General features: G+C 40.0%; 1 protein-coding gene across 2 annotated transcripts in view; it reads left to right on the top strand.

Annotated features, from left to right (window-relative positions):
• The first annotated feature begins 1,456 nt into the window (after positions 1-1,456).
• The window catches only part of GRB10 (growth factor receptor bound protein 10), a 103,222-nt gene continuing 80,960 nt past the window's right edge, over positions 1,457-23,718 (top strand). Inside the window, exons 1-2 of one of the 2 annotated variants that reach the window (XM_003204850.4) lie at positions 1,457-1,581; positions 22,585-22,678. In XM_003204850.4, the coding sequence (XP_003204898.1) occupies positions 1,531-1,581; positions 22,585-22,678 (145 nt within the window). In that variant the 5' untranslated portion in view covers positions 1,457-1,530. Of the gene's footprint in view, positions 1,582-22,584; positions 22,679-23,718 lie in introns of those variants that run through there. The other variant, XM_019613859.2, reaches the window with a different exon arrangement.

Genomic DNA, 23,718 nt, shown 5'->3' with positions numbered 1-23,718 from the left:
CTTCCCCCTGCCTCCCCTCCGACCCTACCCCCTACCCCCCCCCAAAAAAAACAAAACCAAAAAACAAAAAAACAACCACATAAATGAATTCAGTAAGATTTTAGTCTTAAATTTAAGTAAATGGTATGGACAAAGTATCTTGAACAAACAACTTGATTTATCCATATTGAATTTTTTGCTATTGCCAGAAACTGTTTTCTGTCAAGGCAATATAGGAATTGACCCTAGAAAGTTAGTGCCTCAGAAGCACAGTAGCTTCTTCCTGGAAAGAAGCTCCCTGAAGTGCATCTGCCTTTCTAAAGGGCAGGGAGGCTGCCATATCTTAGCCAAATCTGTCCTGGAGCTAGATAGAATAGAGCTGCCTCAGTGAGGGAATGGTTTCCTTGGGCCATAGGCTGCACCTCCTCTTGGAGCAGTTTTCCCAAGGTCTTTCACCTTTGTTCATGACTTCACTGTCACATAAATCTCCCCAAGAGCTTTGGTTTAGTAATAGTTCATATCTACTGGAGAGCTGTAAACTTAGTCTGTTGTTCTGAGAACGTAGTTGATAATTGTAATAGTTAACTAGACAAGAGAGTGCTTGTGGTAGAAGCAAAAGTTCTGTAGCTGCTTTGCAGTCTCCTCTCTTGCTTCCACCCATCCATTCTTTTATCTGCTCAGAAGTGAAGTAGCTTAGCTAACGCTGCAGGGATATCTTACGCTGGATGCAACTGGTTGGGAGAAACATTGGGAGTAGCAAATACTGTTCAACATATATGCTTTTGTTCAGCTTTTTTCCTTTCTTCACATGCGGTGGCCTTATTTATTTTATTACTGTTGTTGTTTTAAATTAGTTTTTATTTCTTTAGCCAGATGCACCTTTAAATATGTAGAATTCAAATTGTTTCTGAGAGTAGAGGTGCTTAAAAGAAATACTGCTTAGCTTACCAAGTTACTGTTAATAATCACTTGGAGAAGGAAATGCAAGACTTGAATGCAAATTTGCATGGGAAACCTGACTGATGTACAACATGAGAATGAAGCTGCATGGGAAAAGACATGCTGGAGAGGGTAAAGGGGAGAGGTTGTATAGGTAGATATTGAAGGCTATTGAAGGTGGTTGTTACATTAGCTACCAGATTTCAACCTTTTTTTTTTTTTCCCCCCACAATTGAGAATGTTGCATTGGCTGTTAAGTGCCAGACTCCGGGGCACTTCCGGTCTATGTGAGATGTATGGCTTTCTCTGTTGTCTGGATCATGAAAATAGAGGATCCACCCAGCCTGGGAAGAGTGTTGTAGGCTCTTTCTCCTATAAAGAAGTATCAATCTGAATATGTATTCTAGGCTACAGACAGCAAACTTGCAGATTTGCTACTTCAAGTTGATGCAAATCCTTGTCACCTCATCTTGCTCTTCTCGGTCTCCCCCCTCCAACTGTTTTCAATAATAAGTTGATGTGATGTCTTCAGTATGGTTTCTGACAGTTTGTTTGTACTCTGCAGGTCCTGTGAAGCACTAGATGTAATTTGAAGAAAATTTGAAGGAACAAATGGCTTTAGCTGGCTGCCCAGACTCCTTTTTACATCTTCCTTATCGGATAGTAAGTTACGAAATTGCATGTGCATGTCAGCTTGTAGCATCATATTGCTATGTGCCAGTGATTGATTGTGCATTCAAACTTTTCATCGAACTGCTAATAGCTGTCTGGCAGTTCTCTGGATTTTGCTAAGATTTAGTAGCAGAGCCTCTGTTACCATCCTGTATTTTAGTCCTGCTGAAAAAATTGGGTCACTAACACATAATAATTTGGGTCACTGGTTAAGACTTGATACTTGTCCTCAAAATAGTCGGTTCATATTTGAAAGAAGGCACTTGGTCTTCACCATCTCCTCTGCGCCTCCCTTCTCTCCCCTCCCCCACCCTCCTCAAAAAAAAAAAAAAAAAGCCCACACCAAAAAAATGACAAGCTGCAGTACTGGTAAAATGTCTTGCACCAAAAAGGATTCATTTGCTTAATGCTGCATTTGTAGAAACAATGGTAGAGATTTTTCTACTTGGTCATGTCTTAAGTTTGTGCTCTATCTAAGCAGCCAATATGGCATATTACAAAGAATATTAGATTTAAAATGAACAAACAAAAAACACTTTAAATTAAAGGTCCTAGGCCAAAATGCATGCAAGTTCTCATGTTGTTTTTTTGTGTGTGTGTTTTCTCCAGGCAGTTGTTGTTGGTACAATGCATGCTTTGTAATTTTTATGGAACTGCAAATCTGTTATTTCAGGCATGACCTGTTTTCTGCCCTTTTTTCTCTTGTTATCATACAGTACTTACTACCCTAAGGATTCAATTATGAATTTGGGCCCTGCAGATACATAAATGATTAAACAGAATATACTACAATATAGAAACTTTTTTCCTTTTGTCCCAAAAGAAACATTACTAATAGTAATTACTAGACATGCTGCATATCTTAGGAAAAAAAAAAAAATCCTCAACAGGGTACTCATCTGTTTCATAATATGCCAGCTAACAATTTTTTCCCAACAGGAAACTTCAAATTTATTAACTAATTACTATTAGTCGCTAATTATACTAATGTTGGTATATGCTGAGTTGCCAGCTGAATTACCTGAAGACTTTTCCTGATAACATGAGAAATATAACAATTCCTTTATAACCGCTAGAATGCAGTTCAAGAAATCAGGTGTTCTGCAAATCTGTTGTTATATATTTAGGTGTAATTTTAAAAGGCTACATGAATAGATGGACTTCATAAACGTGATGCTCTTTGAAATTATGCTGCCAATTCATCTGGAGCATCACCAGAGTTGTGATTCTAGGCTGAGGGAAAGAACTTTGTGAGAGAAATGCGACATTTGTAGGCAGTGTAGGCAGTTGTTTTTGAGCTGCAAATTTCTTACTGGATGTTAAACTTTCTCGTGAAAACAGTATGTTTAGTACCTCTGTTCAACAGCCTTGAGGTACATCAAAGGGCTGTTGGTTCATGATAATTAAGAATGTGAATTTCCCTTGCTTTTCCAAACCCTATAGATAATCAGCTTTAGTCTAGGGCAATCTAGAGACTGGAATTCTCAAAGTACTACGGGCTACTTAAGACGGTGGGAAAGTGACTCCCTGTTAGTTAGTATTTTTGGTCATAGCTTATTTTGTGTTAGCTATCGTGAGTGCTTGTAACAGGTTTAAAGATGAGCTTTGGAGGTCTATTGACAACTATTGCGCCTTCTGTCAGAAGTTAAGTTCACGTGAAAAAAAATGGACATCTGTTTTCCACTCCTACTAGACCTGACTTAAAAACTTTCAACTTATCTTTCAGTTTTGGCTACAGTGCTGATTTTGTGTTGGTAAAGGGCTGAAAGAAGGTTAAAGTACATATGCTTTAGGTTAGAGTGTGAAGAGTATTCTATTTTTTTGGAGTACGTTTTCTGACTCCAGAATGGAGGCCCGTACGAAACACTTCTCCAGAGTCCCTGAGGCTGGAATCTTACAGCAGCAACTTCAATATTTAGAATAAATTGACACATTCGAGTTTGAGATTACATTTAAAACATAAGGCAAAAGAACTGAGAGCCTGGCTAGGTGAATATGCACTACAGAATGCCCTTTAGGATGGCCTGTTGCTGAGCTACCTCTATCTTCTCATTTTTGGGGAGAGAAGAAGGATATGCATCTCTTGACTTCTGTATTGGGCTCTTCATTTGCAATGTTTCTTGCTTTTAGAAGCTTTGAGGTCTTCTTTAAGAGCTTATTTTATTTTATTTATTTATTCATTTATTTATTTATTTTAGTTTTCTTAGGAATTAGCACATAAACCAGTTTTACTGTGTGTATTCTCCTAGAAACAATCTCTATCTTTGTGGAAAAAATCAATACTACCTTTTAGTGGCTTTCAGGAGCCCTTTCCAAATTCTCTAACTCTTCAATAAAAATCCGGCAGTGAGAATTGGCAGTGTTTGTCTTCTGTTCCTGGAAATTCAGAACATAGTCCCAGAATTTCTCAGAAAAAAATGGGATGATTTACTGTGTTTCCGTTCTTTTGCAATCTGTAGTCACAACAGTATTTATGTGCAGTGACTTGAACTCTTGGGGAAGATTTAGTTCTTTAACCCTTTGATGTATTAATTGTACAAGTCTTAGTGACATAAATAGCAAAATGATGTTTTTCTTAGCTTCTAAAGATAAAATTCTAGGCAAGTGGGAATTAGGTGTTCTGTTCATCTTCTATTTTCTCCCTTCTGTTTATTTTCTCATAACCATGATGCTGGAATGACTTTCTGAATAATTAAGCTTCATAGAGTTTGGTTTTTGAGAGCTGGATTCTTACTAGAGAAAAGACTTGTTCACATCGTACTCTACGGCTAGCTTTGCATAAAATGCACTACAAGCACTTGATCGCAAAATGGAAAAGAATGGAAATTTTTTTTCCTCACATTTATAGCCTGATGCATTTCAGGGTTGGTCCTGTTGACTAGGTGAGACGGCATAGTATTGCATGTTATACTTGAGAAGTTTTGTGCCCTTCAAGATCAGGGAAATAAACACTTAATAGAAGTAAGCAGAGTCTAGCTAGTGAAATAAAAGCTTCCTCCTAAATGATGTTAGAATTCTAGTTGTGAAGAAAATTGATTGCTTTTAATACAACAGAAGTAGTTACACTTTGCCTTGAGCTGGGTATATGCAGTGAAGTTTTCTTGTTTTAGAATGGCAATTTTGATTCTTGTTTTCTGTAAAATCGTACACTGAATTGAAAGGTGTCTTTGGAGATTATACGATCAAAGTCTACAGCATCTTGAGGTTATATCTGTTTTGCAAGGCTGCTTCATCTCTGTGAATTGTGGGGTTTGGAAGTTATTTGCTTTGATTGGGTGTTTGAAGAGGGTATCCGTTTTAGCAGAAAGAAAGATAATCATATAATCATAGAATGGCTTGGATTGGAAGGGACTTCAAGGATTATCAAGTTCCAAATCCCCTGCCACAGGCAGGTTTGCCATCTGCTAGATCACGTACTAGATCAGATTGCCCAGGGCCCCATCCAACCTGGCCTCAAACATCTCCAGTGATGGGGCATCCATGGCCTCTCTCAGCAACCTGTTCCAGCACCTCACCACTCTCTCAGTAAAAAAACTTCCCCCTGACACCTAATCTGGATCTGCCTTCCTTTAGTTTAAAACCTTCCCCTTTTGTCCTGTCACTATCTACCCATGTAAAAAGTTGATTTCTCTCATGTTCATATACTGCCTTTAAATATTGGAAGGCCACAATGAGTTCTCCCCACAGTCTTCATAGGAGAAGTGCTCCAGTCCTTGGATCATCTTCATGGCCCTCCTCTGGACCCTCTCCAAAAGCTTCGCATTTTTCCTCTTTTGGGGGCCCAGACTTAGACATGGTACTTCAGCTGGGGCCTCATGAGGGCAAAGAAGAGAGGGACAATCACCTCCCTGTCCCTGCTGGCCACCCCTTTTCTGAGGGAGTCCAGGATACCATTGGCCTTCTCCACTGCAAGCACGCATTGCTGGCTCATGTTAAACTTATCATGAACCAGGACCCCTAAGTCTTTCTCAGCATGGCTACTCTCAAGGAGTTCTTCCAGTTTGTATACGTGTCTGGGGTTACCACTCGTTACTGGCCTCCACTTGGACATAGAGCCATTGACCACTACCCTTGGCTGTGACCTTCCAACCAATTCCTTATCCACCAAGTAGTCTATCCTTTAAATTCATATACGCCCAATTTAGAGGTAAGGATGTGGTGAGGGATGACGCCAAAGGCCTTGCAGAACTCCGGGTAGATAACATCAGTTGCCTTTCCTTTGTCCATTGATGCTGTCACTCCATCATAGAAGGCTGCTGAATTGGTTAGGCATGACCTGTCTTTAGTGAAGCCATGCTGACTGTCTTGGGTCACCACTCGTCCCTCATGTGCTTTTGTATGTCTTCCAGAAGGATCTGTTATATGATCTTCCCAGGCACAGAGGAAGCTCACCAGCTTGTAGTTCGCTGGGTCCTCCTTCCTCCCTTTCATGTTAATGCGTGTGATGTTTCCCTTTTTCCAGTCCCCAGGGACTTTGTCTGACTGCCGTGACTTTTCAAATATGATGGAGAGCGTCTCAGCGACCACATCAGCTTGCTCCCTTAGGACCATGGAATGCGTGTCATCTGGCCTCTTGGACTTGTAAACATTCAGTCTCTTGAGTTGGTCTCAAACTTGCTCTTGCCCTTACATTGTGTGTGAGGGAGAAGGGGGTAGTTTGCTTCCTCAATTCCCACCTAGAACTTCAGGGATGTGACATTCAGCATTGTGAGAAGCCTGGCTGCCAGTGAAGACTGAGGAAAGAACTCATTTAGTACCTAAGCCTTCTCTATATCTGTTGTAGTCAGTTCTTCTTTCCCATTTAGTAGGGGAGACATGCTCTCTTTGGCTTATCTCTTCTGACATATGTATGTGTAGCATTCCTTCTTGTCGTTTTTAACATCCCTCACCAAGTTTAATTCCATCTGTGCCTTGATTTTCCTAATCCTATCTCTGCAAGTCCGAACAGCATCCCTGTATTCTTCCCACGTGATGTACATGTGTACCTCAGAATTGCCTTGGTAGATGTCAGAAAACTAGTTCATATGTGACTTAGTTTCATCTCTGCTACTTTAGGATAGAATAGTCTGATATTCAGGATCAGTGTAGGTGTATGTGATTCTATATGCACTATTTTTATGTGAATAAAATGTCTTCATTGCTTTGTTAGAAAGCATGAAAAATCACTTGCAGAATTTGTGTCCATGTGGCCTGAAAACCTTTGTGGGCAGAGTTGTCAAGAAGAATGTTTTGCCCCCATGTCTGCCTGACACTGTTGGAAACACCTTCATTTATTTAGTGTCAAGTGCCTGGAGAGAGTATGCAGATATTCTTTCTTATGATTTTTAAGATTCAAAATAGTGGATTAACTTACCCTCTTTGGGCTTAAATGTACAAGAGTTTGATCCAGAATATTTTTGTGTCTCAACAGGGCAGTATAGATCAACCTGAGCGTACAAACAAAGCCTCAAAGTACTTGGTCATAGCTGAGTGAAAAAACACCAGTGGCATTATTGAATTGCATCATTCTACTTATAGTATGAAGAAATAAAGCTGAAATGTTGCTTCTGCCAATGCAAAAAGTCATCAGATATCTGAAATATGGTGTCAGTCAACAGTTCTTTTGTTGACGATGCTCTTGTTTTAACAGTTTACATGGTGTATGTGGTGTATAGGGTTGACGGACTGCAGCAGACGTAAAGTACAAAGCAGTGAGAACATTAGTGAATGTTTTAACAGGATGTGTTGCCTCCAATATGAAGTTATGAAATCTGTCTCGCCAAGTGCAGATTGCAAATGTCTTTTACAGATAGAGTTGAAGCTACTTAGTAGATTTTGTTGAAGAGCAACTGGAGCTGGATTTCTAGCCTTGGTCTACATTTTTGTCGAAAAGATCTGTTAAAAGAATTGTCCCAGAAGCACTTTTTTCCACTGATGTGGAAATTCAAGTGTGGTACACATGTGATCAGAATATTTTATACGAGGCAAAAGAAAGTTAAAGAAATTTGTATTATCCTTTGAAGCTTTTATAAAACTAGGTAGTTTTTATTCTTATATACCCATCAGTTATTTTTTTAGTCTCCTTCAGCAATTTCAATTGAAAAAAAAAACTGTATGTAACTGCATTTCTACTTTTTTCTACTAATTTATACTGAAGTTGCTCAGCAAAGCCAGACTTTTTTAAAAAAGTTAAATGTTAACAAGAAAGTTCAGCATGCTGGATCCAGATTTTGTTATATATTGTTTTCAACTCACAAAAAAAGGCCCAAAGCATCCTAATGGCCAAGCATCCCTCCTATTTACTGCTTACATTACTACTTACAGCAGTAAGGAAACAGTCTAGATATTGGAAATCATGTGAGGAAATTACAAGTAAAGAAGCTTAATTTTGCATCTTTATATTAATGGTTTTATGCTTATGCTTGGACAGTAGTAAATAGAATCTATCTTTGAAATCTTGTTTCATCACTTTTATATGAGCGGCCTCCTAGATTTATCTCTAGATTAAGCTCTAGTGTTTCAATCTTTGGTGTCCAGTGCTTCTCTCAGCAGTCCTTTGATCAGGCTCCTGGTACAGTAAGTCAGATTTAAAGCGCATTCACAACTGACTACAGAGTTGAAAGATGTGTCTCCTTTATGCCATTCTTTTCCATTCAAATGCATGTAATGCTTGTTTTCTTTATTTTTAGTAAGTCTCATAGCTGCAGTCAAAAATTGATGACATAACTTACAGGGAAAACTTAATGGAATTTATTCAGATTCTTTGCAAGACTACTTGGCAAGAAAATTTCCAGGTACGTGAATGACAAGAAAATCATCAGAACATGTCAGCACGGATTTACAAAGGGAAAGTCATACTTAGTTAATCCAAGTATATGATAAAATGACTGGACTGGTGTTTGTGGGGAGAACAGTTAATATAATTTACTCAGTAAAGCTTTCAGCGCTCTCTCCTGAAAGCTATTCATTTAGTATTTGTTGATGTATGAGCCAGGTGAGTATGCAATGAGGCAGACTGAAAAATGTCTGAAAGGCTGGCCGCAGAAGGTAGTGGTCAGTGGCATGAAGTCTTGCTGGAGAACAGTAATGAGTGAAGTAACCCAGGGGTCACCACTGAGCCCAGTGCAGTTCAACGTCTTTGCTAGTGATCTGGATTGTGGGGCAAAGCATACCTTAAGCAGGTTTGATGACACAAAGCTATGAGGTGTGGCTGATTCACCAGAGGGCCATGCTGCCATTCAGAGGGACCTGGGCAGGCTGGAGAGATGGGCTGACAGAACCTCAGGAGATTTAGCAAGGGGAAGAGCAAAGTCCTGCGCCTGGAGAGGAGCAATACTCTTTTTGAAAGAGGAGATACCTAATCTAGCTATATAAGATATTTACTGTAAAAGCGTATATAGGTTATTATCAACTCAAAATACGAGAGAGAAGTTGATGTAAGATGGCTTCATACTTCAAAAAACTGTGTAAATATAGAATAATTGAAATATTTAAAATTGGCTTTACTGTAGTCAACTGGAATTACTTGAGTGATATTTGGGGAGAGTTGTTTTTAATGAACTTTTCTTCTGCAGATGTTCTGTACTTATGAGGAAACAATAACTGCTGGAGACGAATTTATTTTTTTAAGAGAAATATCAGATTCCTGTGCATTTGGAGCTGTCACTTTTCAAGAAAATGCTGTGGCTCAGATAATTCTTAGTGTTACTGTCCATGCCAGTTGGCTCTGACTAGCCATTTTTTGTCCTTGGTAAAGAACAGATATAATGTTGTGTTATACACAAGTATTTCTAAGAAATATATCTAGATGCAGACCTTGCTAAAAGTTATACCCAACAGATTTTTCTTGCTTTACACAGTCTAAAGGGAAACTGATCAAAGGAAGGATATTATTTCATAAGCACTTATGCAATGATGTTTTTCAACCTAAAACAAAACTAACTAAACAACAACAACAAAAACCAAGCAAACAGAAACCCTTAATTCTGCATGAAGTGTAACAACTTTGAGAGCAGAATTTTTCTATTTCTAAAATGAAACAATGAATTACATTTCCTAATGTTATTGTTAATGCAGTGTCTTATGGCAGAGCTCATTTTGAATCTGTGCTTGCAGACCACCTTATAGTTAACTCTTAATTCCTACAAAACTGCCATTCTAACAGATTCCTTTCATTTCTGGCATTACAGGTATGTTCCTTACATTGAGAACACATAGTTGAACGAGGACTTCATTCTTGTTCTAGAGGAATTGGCTTTGCATTTCCAAGATGGAATTTTAACCAAATTAATTGGCTTTAGGAAACTTTCATGTAGAAAGTGGCAAATTATTGGTATTAATGGCCTTTCATGATAGATAATATTGATATTTTAATCTGACACCTTATGATACAGTGCTCTCTTTCTTCTATTGAAAGAACAGCAAGCAATCAAATGTAGATCACAAATGTTAGCAAAGCTGTCAAGCTTTACTGCTATTTTAAGATAGCTTTGGCTTGTGTACTATTGGTAAGACCAGTGTGCATGTTTGAAATTCTAGCCTCTACAATGGAAAGACAAGCCCTCAGAAACAGCCAGTTGTTTTGGAGTGTACTTGTCCTTTGCAAATTGAGTGTTAAACAATGGCTTAAGACTCCACTACACACTGGCTGTAGCTCTTGATGTCTTACACACTGGTTCCATTTTTTTGACATAATTTTGGCAAGTAGGGAGAGCCTGGCAATCCTTCCTGCTAGTAGCCTAGGCTCTAATAAAGCGCTTTAGTTATTAGCACAAGTAAATAGTTGTCCATTTGTGCTTCATTAATGCATATTAGTCATACGGTAAATACTGTCATTCTGGCAAGTTCCCCAGAATACCAAATACTTTTGCCCAGTTCAGGAGGGGGTTTCTAGCAAAGTGGCATTGGCACCTTTCTTGGAGAAGTTCTTGAAGCCATTAGTGTAAAAGTGTGACAGATTGTTATTTCGGCTCATGGGGGTTTCTGTAAAACTGATACTTTAGTGGAGGCAAAGAAGTGTTTGTTTAATCTTAAACCATTGCAGTGGATCCTTCTCAAGTTCACAGTTAACTTTTCTACAGTCTTCAGCTATAGCTTAGGCTATATTGCTTTGAAAAGTACGAATGAGATGCTTACGTCTCTAATCAGAGTAATGAGATATTCTTCAAGACTGACCAATCTTGTGACATTTTTGCTATGTATGTGAAGAACCTAGCAAGTACAATAACACAAGGAACTCGAGACGTAGTACAATGTGTGGTTTGCCTCTGCAGTCATCAGATTTCTCACAGTGGTTTAAATTGTATTTGTTTATTTGTTTAAGATGAGAGACCATCCTCACAGTGATATTGGGCCACTTGCTTAGCACCTTCCAATGCATCTGGACTTGGTCCAGTTAGCTTGTGCCACCTTTGGTGTGAATGTTCACTCCCTCAGATGCTGACTGTGCTTGAAGATCTAGGAGATATGAGGGCAAACCTCAGTAGGAAAATGTAAGACAAAGAAACCGTAGATCTCTTGTGTCCTCAGTGCTGTGTCCAATCCATAACTGAGCACTAACCAGGCTAACTCTAGCCATCCTTTTGTTCTTGCTTACTTATAGAAACATTCCTTGTTGTTACTGGCATCCTTTGCTAGCTCCAGCTCTTCTGCTTGGACAATCTCTTGATATTCCTTATGCTTCAATCTTTGCATTTCAGCATTTGAGTTGTGGCAGGAGTTCCCTGTCCATTAACTCTGGCTTTCTGCTGTTCCCCTGTAACTTTCTGCATGCCGTTCTTGTGCTTTGAGAAGGCTGTTCTTAGAGATCAGCTTGTTCTCTTGGGACCTGTGGACATTCGGGGCAGTCTCCCATGGGAACCTGGCAAGCAGGTCCTTGAGCAAGCCAAAAACTGCTCTCTTGCAGTCCAGCACTGAAATTCTGCTAGTATTCTTATTCCCTTCATCTGAGGATGGTATTGGGCTACCATCAGCTTCTTCCTCCAAGTGGTTGTTCTCTGCCCATGAGTCAGCTTTGTTAGCTTGTTGGTACAGCAGAGTGCTTCTCTGGTTGCCTTAATGATCACTTATGCAGTGAAGTTATTTTCAGCCCACTTCAAAAATCTTTCCAGTGTGCAGTGCTGGCTGCATGTGGAACTGCACTGTTTACTTGTAAGTGGGTCAGTAATGTGATTTCGCTGACCTGTCTCCAGTTTCTCATCATCCCTTGTATCTGTCTGCAAAAATAAACTTGTTTTGGCCTGGGCAAGGTAGGTACTCTCATCTTTCAACTTCCCCAAGATGGTGGAGGCCTCTGGGAAGCAACCATTGAGATGGGAAACAAAAATGTGACAGAAGCAAAAGAGAACATAAGGGGCCATGGCCTAGGTGCCTCCTTGCCCTCTGATATCCTTTGTGGCTTCCCAGCCAAGCATTTCGTAGAGTGGCTTGAATTGAAGGGGATCACCTAGTTTCACCCAGCCCTCCCATGGGCAGAGCAGCCACCCACCAGATCCAGCTACTGGGAGCCCCATCCAACCTGGCCTTGAGTGCCTCCAGGGTTGGGGCACCCACAGCTTTTCTATGCCAGTGCCACTGCCTTCTGAGTAAAGAATTTCCTCATAACATCTAATCTGAATGTCCCTTCTTTTAGCTTAAAACCATTCTTCCTTGTCCTTGTTTTGGTACTCAGTCGCCTATCACAGCACACTGCTGCCTTCTTTGGTGGGTAGCTTCTTTCCCAAAGGTTAGATTGAAGCAGGCTCTCTGCCACATTGCCTTTTCTGAGGACGTACTGCCAGCCACATCTCTCCTGACAGCCTTGGGGCAGCGTGGGGAAGCTGTCCCTTGCTAAGTGGTTTGTGAGCTTTCGCACTCAAGGTTCTGAGATTTGAAATAAAGAAATAATAATAAGTTAGAACTCCTTATGAACTTGGGATTTTTCAAACTGAGTACTGTCTTCAACATATGACATCGTCACTTCATACGTTTTGTAGCTGGAGGCACTTGCAGAGCTTGCTCTCTAAGATGAATGTGAATTATGACTTTGAAGTGCCCATTTCTCTACTTCTGACCGTATGGAAGTAAGTATAGGCTAGTATATTGTAAGTTCACTAAGAGGAATACTTTCCTGCATGCATGCTGATGAAAATTCTCCATGAAGGATTTTTTTTTCTGGCATGAGCAAATGGTTACCAAAGAGCGCTAAGCATTTTCTGAAAAAGACATCTTTTGTGTTTTTGTTTTTCTGGAGTTCTTTATGTCCTCAAAATTGTGATAAACTGCTGGTAGTTGAATGTGAATTGGCTGGATAGTTTAGTCACAAACCATAACTGCTATGCTGGATGAGAGCACGTTGGAAAAATAGTTTTCTTACACCATGTCTTTTAGAGTACGGCTTGCCCTGTAGATTAAAATAAACTCAAACCCACAAGACCAGAAACTTTTCATCAAACTATCCCACTAGCAAATTCTGAAACAGGAATATTGACACAATAATACGCATTTCTAGGATGCAAGATTACATGCATGCTGTCTGTATTGTGGTGGTGTATTAATGAACTCCTAAGAAATTTGTCACTATTAACTTTAATATTTTAGCTAGTTGTCCTCAGGACAACTGTATCCAGAGGTGGCTTCTTTCACTCACAGTTTGCTTCTGAAGCCAAATTCAAAGTATTTCTTTTCTTCTTAATCCTACAAGTTTTGTAGATTTTGGGGATTTTTTAATCTCTAATTTGTATTTAATCTCAGCGAGGATATTTTCCTACCTTTATTCTGTAGATCTGCATTTTTCGGTTGGGAAAAAAAAGTGCTGAAAATCAGAGAGAGCAGTATCATAAATACTGATGGCACTGCTTTAAGTTTCCAGCCTGAACCCCACAGCTGATCAGTAGCTTAGCTGGAGCCAGGTAACTTCTTGTATGGAAGCACCTACCCCGTGACCTGCAAAGTCATTTCCTCCAATATCTTCAGCAACGCTTTCAGGGAAAAGAGGAGGTTGTACCCTACCTTCCATGGAAGGAACGTTATAAAGCCATTTGACAGAAACATTCTTATGGTTAGTAGCTGTAGCACTGCTGAAAATGGTGCAGTCAAATAGTCTTATTACTAGGGGGTTTCTTAAGCTTTTCAATTGACCAGCTTTGCAATGTTTGTTGAAATGCATCCCCAGTTGGAGGTCGTGTACCTGTGCTTGTCTTGTTTGGGTTGGTTACCTTGTTTTGTAGTTTTTGGCACACTGGTCCTTCATTCAGTATCACACTGGCAATTATGAAAACTCTTAGATCTGTCAAGGCTTTTAATACACATTAACATACTCAGAGGATTTATGCAGAATTAAAGCAGCTCTTGCTAACAATGTTGAAGTGTTGCAGTGAAGGTTCAGAAGTGCTTTGAGATACTTGTTTGGAGTTAAGTCACTGAAGGTTTTGTGATGAAGTCATCTTCATGCAAGATAACTGGTAGAGCACACTTTCCTTAAGAAAGGGGAAATGTGGCAGTCACTGCATTGAGATATATGTGTGTGCGAACTGAGAACTTGTATGTAGCAGCATAATTTCTATTGGAAATATTGTTCAACTGTCGGTATTGTTTCAAATCTGAAGTTCCTAAGAGTAATCTCGTTAGCACTTTGAGGGTTACTTTGTTAGCTAGTGTCAGGTGAGCTTTTGAGGTCTCTGTGAGCGTGGTAGCACTTACCTTTGGGAGATTTATTGCTTCACCAGCTCTGCCAACGGCTGTAAGGAATTGCTTTCACCTGCCCCAAAGGGCTCGAATCCTCTGCACACCTGAGCCAACAAGAAGACAAAAAAGGACAGTACTGTTGCCTGTAAGCAAACAGACAGATATTTGAGTGACATAAATTCCTTTGTTGTGTGTTTTATGCTACTGCCATTTCACTGTTAGTATTTCATCACTTTTGAGTTTTCAGAGAAAATGACCTATGAGTGACTACGCTTCAATATCATTTAGGTTATCTGGCTGTAGCTGCTGCTTCCCAGAGTGTACAGGCTTGAATGTCTTATCCTTAAAGAGCATGTGCTTACGTAGAAATGTTAATACCTACAACCTAGATAGAATCTTCCTTTCTCTCCTCCCTCCCCCGCTCCCCTGGCCTGAGACATCCTAGTGCCTTGCTTTGTTGCCAAATCTCAGAGGCCACCGGGTCGGGTCATCTCTCCAAGCACTGAGCCGCCCAAGGTTAATGCAGGGCGGCGTCAGCCTCAGCCTGGGACAGACTGTCCGAGGCGGTTCGTAGAACATCTCCTGTCCACTTCGTGCAAGGCTGCTTTCCAGACCTGGCTCCCAAAGCCAGCGTTCTTAGAAGCAGCACTGCTATAATCAGAGCTCTAAAGGAGGCGATGCCAAATAGAACAGACAAACTACCTTATATTTCACAGATCTGATGAGCGTGGGGAGAGCAGCAGGTTGGAAATGATTGTCCTATACGATCTTTCTGTATGTTAGAAAGTAGCAACACTGTCATGGATGACATAATTTAGTCTGTTAAATACCAGTTCTTCAATAATAGAATAATGCTGTACTTACTAAAAGGCCTCTTTAAAAAACCAGAGGAATATGATTTCTTACTCAAGTTGATTTTTGTGCTTTGAGTAACAAAACTCAATTAGTCTGCATAATTTCTGTTGGTAGATACAGTTCTTTCACAGAAAATAGATCTTCCAGAGACTGTTGGTGGAGTCAATATTGACCAAAAACAAAAAGTTTGGAACATGCAGTAAAAAAGAATTTTGGTAGCCTTGTCAGTGGCAGGACCTTGCCTTGGAGGTCAGGAAAATTTATGGACAAGTACAGGGTAAAGATTCATTCTCAGGTTCTATGGGCACCAGTTGAAGAAACACATTTTCCATATTAGCATCTAATTATCTACTGTAAAGATCTCAGGCCATTGCTGTTTTGTAATACTAAACTTAGAGGTAGAAGCGGAAAGGAACTTAGTGTATGTATCAAAAAAGAACACACATAAGAAAGTAAATGCTTCATTTTTGTAAATGCTTTCTAGCATAAGACAGCTTTGAGAAGTTATTGTGTTCATTGAGAATCTTATGCTTGTTTCTTCTCTATATTTCAAGACTTTATTTTAGCTGTAAACTATGTAAACTGTCTCTTAACAGCTGGAGTGGTTTTAGACTCATTAAAAATAGAACAAAGCTTTTAGCATTTCTAAGCCTGTCAGTTGGATTTGCTTCTTGCTAGCTGATTAAAAGGCAACAATCATGATGCACTGGATTTCTTCTACCATAATAAATGACACTATGGTCCAAAGAGTCCACACTGTGGAATATACTACTCATTTTCTCTGTGAGGAGAATCTGGGAGACAGCTAAATTCTTGCAGAAGTGGTTAATTTATACTAAAAGAGAACTGTTCTAATGAAACAAATTTAGTTTGAAGTAACTCTTGCCAAATTATTTGTACAGTAGGGTTGCAAGCCCTGCTAATACGAGTTTAACCAAGACTATCTTACAGAAGTGGCATCTGCAAAGCTAGCATGTATGCATGCTGAAGGTTGCATTGCTGAAGTTGTCAGCTAACTCCAATATACAGAGAAAAGTCTTTTACAAATAGAATGCTGTTGCCAAATCTGTTGGGAGGATGCTAATCATGCTCCAGCTCTTGCAACAGTAGTAGTTCTTTTTTCTGGGATTTGGGACTGAAGAGCCTACTTTTTTTTTTCTTTTTTTTTTAAATGGTGAAACTGACCAGTAGCTAGTGGTATCTTCCGGTAAGAAGCAATACTGCCAGGGTAGCAGCTGTAGTGCAGGTAATGACAAGTCCCATAACTAGAAATGCTCCTTAAAATAAATCTGAAACACCCTCAGAAAATAACTTTCTGGCTCAGCTATACCAACATGTTGTATAACTGTATCAGTCCATGTATTTAAGAAAGCTGTTCTCCTTGATGTAGGAGAAGAAATGCTTTGCTGATTGGGGGCGTGCACACTATGGGGTTTAGGTGTTGACAGTCTCCAGAGCCCCAGTTTTTGCTGACTTGAAGGACTTTCTGGACAGTGGGGTATTAAAACCCAGAAGGGGGTCAGGAGAGAAGTTCTTCCAAGGGCAAATTGGCAAGCATTTCTGCCTTCTGTGTATCATGAGATGTAATATAATTCCTGTGATCACAACTTTAACAAATTCCCTGCCACTGCAGAGACGTAAACCATGGACGCAGGTCTGTCTGTCAGTCTCTCATTTTCTTCCTATCTTTAGTAATTCCTGATATGTTGTGTTTCTTGTAACTTTTGCATATGTATATAGCGAGCTGTTAAATCTGTTGAGAGTTGTGTGAATATGAGGATAGTGATCGTTCTGTGCACCCTGCCAGGTTACTGCATGCTTTCTGTGATTCTCAGCCTCTGTGCTCAGAGGTGCTGTGGTTGTCAGGTGGAGTACAGGACAGAGCACACTGCAAGCTTTGCTGCTCAGATAATCCCAAACTGGGTTTATTTGTTGCTGGCCCCTAGGGTTATCACTGGCAGTCTTAACAGAAGTCTTGTAAAATAATAATTCCAGCAGTTAGTGATTTTACTAGTTCAGGACAGAGCCTGACTTTTGACAGAGCTAAGTGGCTGTATTTTAAGCCCTTGTTTGTACAAGCTCTCTTAGCAATGGGAATGTTAAAATTTTAGGTTCACAGTTTCACTGTTGACTTACTGAGCCTTTCACTTGGCTCTTACTTAGTCAAATGACTGTAGTTTAGAGGCAGGAAACCTAGTTACAGTTCTTTAATTATGTAATATGTGGGTTGTCTCTGCTGTAAAGTTTTTTCCTGGTGTGTAAAGCCTTTTTATTTTTCTCCTTGTTTCTGCTGTATATTAAGTACTGGCCCAGGGAAAGATATGATTGATGCTCTAAGAAAAGGCAGCAAGAAATATTTTTTGAGTAAATTTGAAATCATATGCAAAGCTGTGACATTGGTCAAACCTGAGAGCTTGGCTTTTCCCTCACAATTGTACTTGAGAAAAACGTCCTCAAGGTCTGGGGTATCAGTGATAAGGTAGGCTGAAAGCACATACTACCAAACAGCTATCTGCTGGGGAACTGTGCTGCTGTATTTAGCTGCAGAAAAGCTCGACAACATGCATCTTTTAAGAAAGCATTGTGTGTGTTACCAGTTGATCTCAACTGTCAAGTTTAGATTAGAACCTGAACATTGAGTTGGCTCTGTTGGGTGGATTTCTTCCTGTAATAGTCCTGTGAAGGCATATGTGTATACTAAGGGTCTATAATAGAACAAAAATTGTGTTGATGGCTGCATGTACCAGGAAGCTATAGGAAAGTGAACTTAGTGAATAGTTGACTACTTGGTTCTTACCATAATAGACTCTGTACATCTAATGCTTTACCAAAGCTGCAAAACTGTGGTGTGAAAAAAGAAGCCTAGCTTACAAAAAAAAATGCAGAGTTCTTTCATTTTCGTGCAAATAGTGTTTCATTTGTAAAGAATTGCATGATATGGTCCTCAGGAGAAATGCTTCTTGATCTGTTTATTGCCTAATGAAATTACAGAAGCATACAAAGAGCAGAAACACTGGGTCAGATGCAGAGGCAGGTGAACATTTCTATGTCCTTTGATTCGGAGTAGCAAGTTGCAGGTATTTGTCCTTTCTCTCCTTCTGGACTGCCTTCTGGGCCAGGAGTTGTCTACTCTCCAGCTGCCTTTGGTAGATTCTTCCTGAATTAATTTTAATAATGACTTGTGCTTTGCAATATTTTTTTCAACCTGTACTAAAAGAATACTTAATTCTGCTTCACACAAGTAGCCTAAACAGGATAAAGAAAGCTAAGGTGATTCAGGTAATGACCTGGCTTATCTTCTGTTTATGCTCGACTAGTTTTGAAACCATCTACTTGGTATGATTAAGTCACATCGCCAGGTAGGGAGCTACTGTTGCCGTAGGACTGCTTGTGTGTAAACTGAGGCGTATCTGTGTTGATGTCTCAAACTGCAGTGGAACCCGTCAGCATGTCTGACTTGACTCTGTTGTGCTGGACAGTGTACAAACATCAGAAGTATGTCATGATCTTAATTTGTCACTGTGGGATGGCTGGCATGAGTATGCGTGACTCTTGCTCAATTGAACCTTTTGTTCAGGGGCACGGCTGTATGGGCTTGCAAACAGCTACAGTAAATCTAAAACCAGGGACTGTCATCTTGGTGGTCTGGACATCCATGGTTTGGGCACAGTCCCAGAAGCTTCCGAGAAGCTCTGCTGTTGCTGGTAGCCTTCCTTAATCTCTTAAACTTCTAGTGACTGCTTAAGTTAGAAAAAGCTGAAGTGTTCAAGAAAAGGGGATTTCCAGACCTTGAGAGAAAGCTACTCTGTCTCAGCTGAATTCAGGTCCCTTCTGTGCAAAGAAGTGGGGGAGAAGGGAAGTGTGGGCAGTGCTTTATTATTCGTACTTTTGGATGTACTTCCTCCTATCTAAGCCCTATTTAAGATTAGCCTGACTGACTAGATGACCTTCTCTGGAGGAACCAGGATGAGAGTAGCAGCAATACAGTGGTCAGCTGAATAACGTCTCATGCTGATAGATGTTGTTCCAAGCAAACACTGAGCTAAACTGCAGGCAGGAACAGTAGCATGGGGAGCCAAGGCAGTGATTGGAGAACACTTGTGCAGACAGCAGAGCTACTGTAGTATGCAGCTGACTGATTCTCTGATTTAAATATCAGATCCAGTGTTTTCTTTGATAACTGAAATACTTATGCTAGCACAAATAGCAGCAGACACAGTGTATTGAACTTGAAGGAGTGTACCTTGAAAGGCTTGGTTATAGATTGAAAAAACTTGTCTGGGTTACTGATACATAGAGATAACACTCTCTATGAATGGACTTTGGCTCTTGGTATGATGCCAACATGGAACATTCTGCATTGCAGTTTACAAAAGGACATTGAAATCTAACCTATAATGCCAGTGTTTGGCTATATAAAATGCTAACTGCTTTAAGAGACTCTATAAAAATAAACCATGCTTCAGATCCTTCTCACACTCTTGCTAGTCACTTGATTTAATCATCCTTGGTCACAGATGCTGACTGACAGAGAAAATAGTATGTGCAAACAAGTTAGTGAGGGCTAATGCCTCAACTAGCTTCTAAAAATACAGTAATAGCTGGATGGTACAGTAAGTTAAGTAACATGCATTAATTTCATATTGAGAGTGTTTATTGGAAGAGAAGAGGGATCTGAGGATTAAAACATGGTAGAACACATGACTTATGGGGAGTCTGGTTTTCAGCAGTGGGGCAGTGATGGGCCAAAGCAGGTGCCCGTGTGCTTAGGGGCCTGGGCTATGACTGTGCTCCTGACGAGGTTATGTTGGGGCTGTGCCACAGCACCTTGGCACAGAGCAACTATAACTTTTTTTTTCCTTCATTTCTTTCCTTTAACCTCGTTCCCGTGTCTGTCTGATCTCTACTGCAGCTGGCGAGTTGCCATTATTTGTCTTTAAAAAAACTGACATAAATAGATTCTGGAGGGTCATGTGAAACTATCATGAGCTTTTAAAAATTGCCCGGTGCTTACCTTTCCTCGGCTGCCCGCATTGCATTAGCAGGTGTGGTTTTGTTTATGCAGGCCTGCTGCTTTATGTTAGCAACAGGGTTGTGGTGGCCCTGAGCGCCCTGAGGAAACCTTTTGCTCTGTGCTTGGCTCAACCATTGGGCAAACTCTGAAGACCTGAGCGAGGGTTGCACCTTCTGAAACAGGCGGGGGCATCCAATCGCTGGCCTAGGCACTGAAACTTCTGCTTCTGAAAACACTGATTTATTTATTGTACTGTGATCTTGGATTAAATTTTGTGAATAAGGCCTATGGTTTTCAGCATCTTCTGGTGCAACTGTGAGGTTATACCAGAGAAGGGATATACTGTTCCTCTAAGTTACTAGCAATTGCTAGTTAAAAATCTGTTTTAATTGAGGAGTTATGTGCTTGCAGCCAGCTGTGAGCTTTCATCTCTGAAATAATGTCTTCTCCATTAACCATTGTGTGTAGTGCTGTGAAAACCCCAAAGTAAACAGATGCATTCCAACCACATCTTACCGCCATTACTCTCTAGAAGCAAGGACTTTGCCTTTCAGTAAGGCCTTTTATGTGTTGGGACAGCTGAAAGCACCTTATACTTGCAACAGATAGCTTACAACTGTTTTTCTTGTTCCTCTTTTAATTTCTGTTGGTGTGACCTGTTCCTCTCCTCTAGCTGTGGGGCAGTATACAGCTGCATCCATGAGTAAGTTGTCCACACTTGTTTCCAGGAGGGGAATTAAGGCTGCTCAACTGCATCTGTGGGTTTTATCTACATGACAAACATACATGATACTGAGTTTCACAGATGGAAATGTACGAAGATGAGCTCTGTGTTGAGAGGAAAGATGCTTTGCTTTATTCTCAGTGCCTGCGAAGTTCAGCTCAGACTATGTACTGGGTTTGAAGTAACTGAGGAGCAAATCAGCTTCAGCTGTGAGTTTTGACTGAAACTTTTCCTATATAAACTTGCCCACTTTTGCCCTTAGAGCCTTTGAAGGATTTAAGCTGAACTTCTTGGTGAACAGGCTCTTTGTTTTCTGTGTGAATTCTGCTTCCTGTAGTTATCTTCTCATACTGGTTAGTCCCAACTCTCCTGCCTGAAATTTGAAATTGGTTTGTTCTGGTCCAGGTCAGTGCTGACTGTGTGTTCCCCAGAGGAAAAGAGAACTATGGAATGTGAGATCTGAAGGGAGGAGGTAGCCAACATCCTGAGTGGTCTATTTTATCTGGCATAGATAGGTATTATGTGTATCTTATCATACATTATTTATTTATAAAAGCCTCACTTAGTCATGCCAGTGATGACAGTTCCTGTCTTATGAGCGCCTATGGATTCCTGAATTGGTTCCCAGTGGTGCTGGCTCTAAAGGCTCTCCTTTTAGGTATCAATCAGTTCTTTAAGCAAAGCTCAAATATGCTGTTTGAGGCAATCTCTCTGAAGAATAGATAATATAATTTATTTAATATCCTATCTAACTATTTACGGTCTTATCCTCAAACACTGCGTACGTTCTGATTTTGAGCATTAGCTTATATTCCGTAAGCTAGAACTGTTGAGTTTAGCTCACAGAAGTGCTGCTCAGAGTCCATGTCCTTAGTCTGCTGTAACTACATAATTTGCCATGAAGGTGGTTCCTGTGCTTTGACATAAGTACCACTGGGTATATCATGGGTAGTTATGTATTTGTGCAATCAACTCCAGGTACATGTTTTTGTTTTTCTTTGTAACATTGAACTGGTATATACAAAGATAAACGAGCTTTGTAAAACTGTGTACCAGCTCTAAATTTCCTACTTACATTTTTGAAACCCATTGTGACTTATCTTGCTTTTCTTTTTTTTTGTTGTTGTTTATATTCCAATTTTCCTGCTTTTTCTTAGTCTTCATTTTTGGCAAGCCCTGTGAGAAACCATGGTATTTTAGACTTAGCCAAATTCAGCCTGTGTTAAACTTTGTGAAACCTGATCTTGTGAGACTTCTAGTATGAAAAAAATTCAGGTTGGCATCCAGAACCATGGATGTTTTTCTAAACTGAACTTCTGATTCCTCTCGAGGTTTGGTAGTTCACTACTGAATCTGTTTCAGTCCAGTTAATTAGTTACTAACCCCTAAGCCACAGAGCTGGAATTAAAGAAAACAAAACCCCAAACCTCCGCATAATTTGATTCAAGAAGAAACTTCTGTTGAACTGGGAAATGCATTTACATTGCTATTTCCCATTTTGAAATGTGAAATTGACATCCAAATGAGCCATCAGCATAGTCATTTATTCTGGATTTGTGCTGCCTGTATTATTGTAGCTGACCAGTATCCCCTCTCTGTGCACTAACCTATTCTTTTCCCCATTCTCCAATACTGATTTCTCCTTTGAGAGATAAAGCAGAGATTTTTCTTGTGTCAGTGTTATTTGCTCTATGCAGTGTAGCTTACAGAGAGCGCTGTGCCTGTTTTCATTGAGATTTTTCTATTCTTTTCTTTTTAGGACAATGTAGATCAGACTTCAGCTCATGGTCGGCGGGATCTGGTGGAACCAGGTTTCCAGGAACCATCTAATCGCATGTCCTTAAATCACCAAGGTAAGGAATGATGAGTGGGAATCAGTCTTCTTGAAGGAAAAGTGCTGAGTATGAAGAGAAAGTTTTGTGTCCATTTTGCGTTTTTTCCTTCTCATTTATGAAATTAAGCTCTGGGTGGTTGGAGTAGAAGAGCTGGAGATGTGGGGTTTTTCATCACAACTGTGCTGTGAGATGTGGATGAAGTTCACTAAGCACCTACTTAGAAGAATCTGAAGTCTTGTAGCTCAAGCTAAGTTTACTAGCCTGAGCAGAAGGAGTGTTCTCCTGTTTTTAGGGAATACTGAAATTTAATTCAGCATTTGCAGTGTTTAAAAAAAAATACTTTAAAAACTCCAGACACCTTAAAAAAAAAAAAAAGGACATTTACTGTCATAGTGGGGACTATTTAGCACACCTTCAGTTTTTGGCTTAGAAATAATGAATAATGGAAAGTACTGTCTTAATCAGTGAGCGCTCTTATCTTTAGGGTTCCTGATGGCTAACTTGGTATCAAGTCCTTGATCCTAGTCTTCTAAAAGCTATATGCTTAACTTTTCCTTTAAAAATCCAGTTTATTTGATTTGCCAAGGGCAGCAAGACTGGAATTTCATGACTTGGAGGTCCTCAATACTATCTGGGTTTCAAACATATTGAGATTCTCTCATCTTAGATTTTTTGGTTTAAAACTTTACTTTCCATTGAAAATAGGAAATAACAGGTTGCCCAAAGAAAAATCCAAAACTTAGTAGCAGAAGCAGTGCATTGTAGCACGCTTTCATGCAGCACAATTCCCTTCTTGGACATAGCATTAATTTCACCTACCTTGAGATGTGCAAATTCTGGAGCAGATTTACGTAGGTGATTTCTTCTGAAGCTATTTGTGAATATCCCACTTAAATTAATGGGGTCATCCATATGGGGTCACCTGGAGTGTGGCTCTGCTTGTGCTGCTTGGAGTCAAGTGTCTGTGCAAAATGGTCCAAACTAATTTCCAAAACGGGTATCTTTACACTGAATGCTTTTAATGGAAGGTACTGGTTGTTAAAGGCCTGTTTCTAAGT

Source organism: Meleagris gallopavo, chromosome 3, assembly GCF_000146605.3.
Source record: "Meleagris gallopavo isolate NT-WF06-2002-E0010 breed Aviagen turkey brand Nicholas breeding stock chromosome 3, Turkey_5.1, whole genome shotgun sequence".
In the NCBI taxonomy this organism is placed as follows: Eukaryota; Metazoa; Chordata; class Aves; order Galliformes; family Phasianidae; genus Meleagris; species Meleagris gallopavo.
This window is presented reverse-complemented; position numbering and strand designations above follow the sequence as displayed.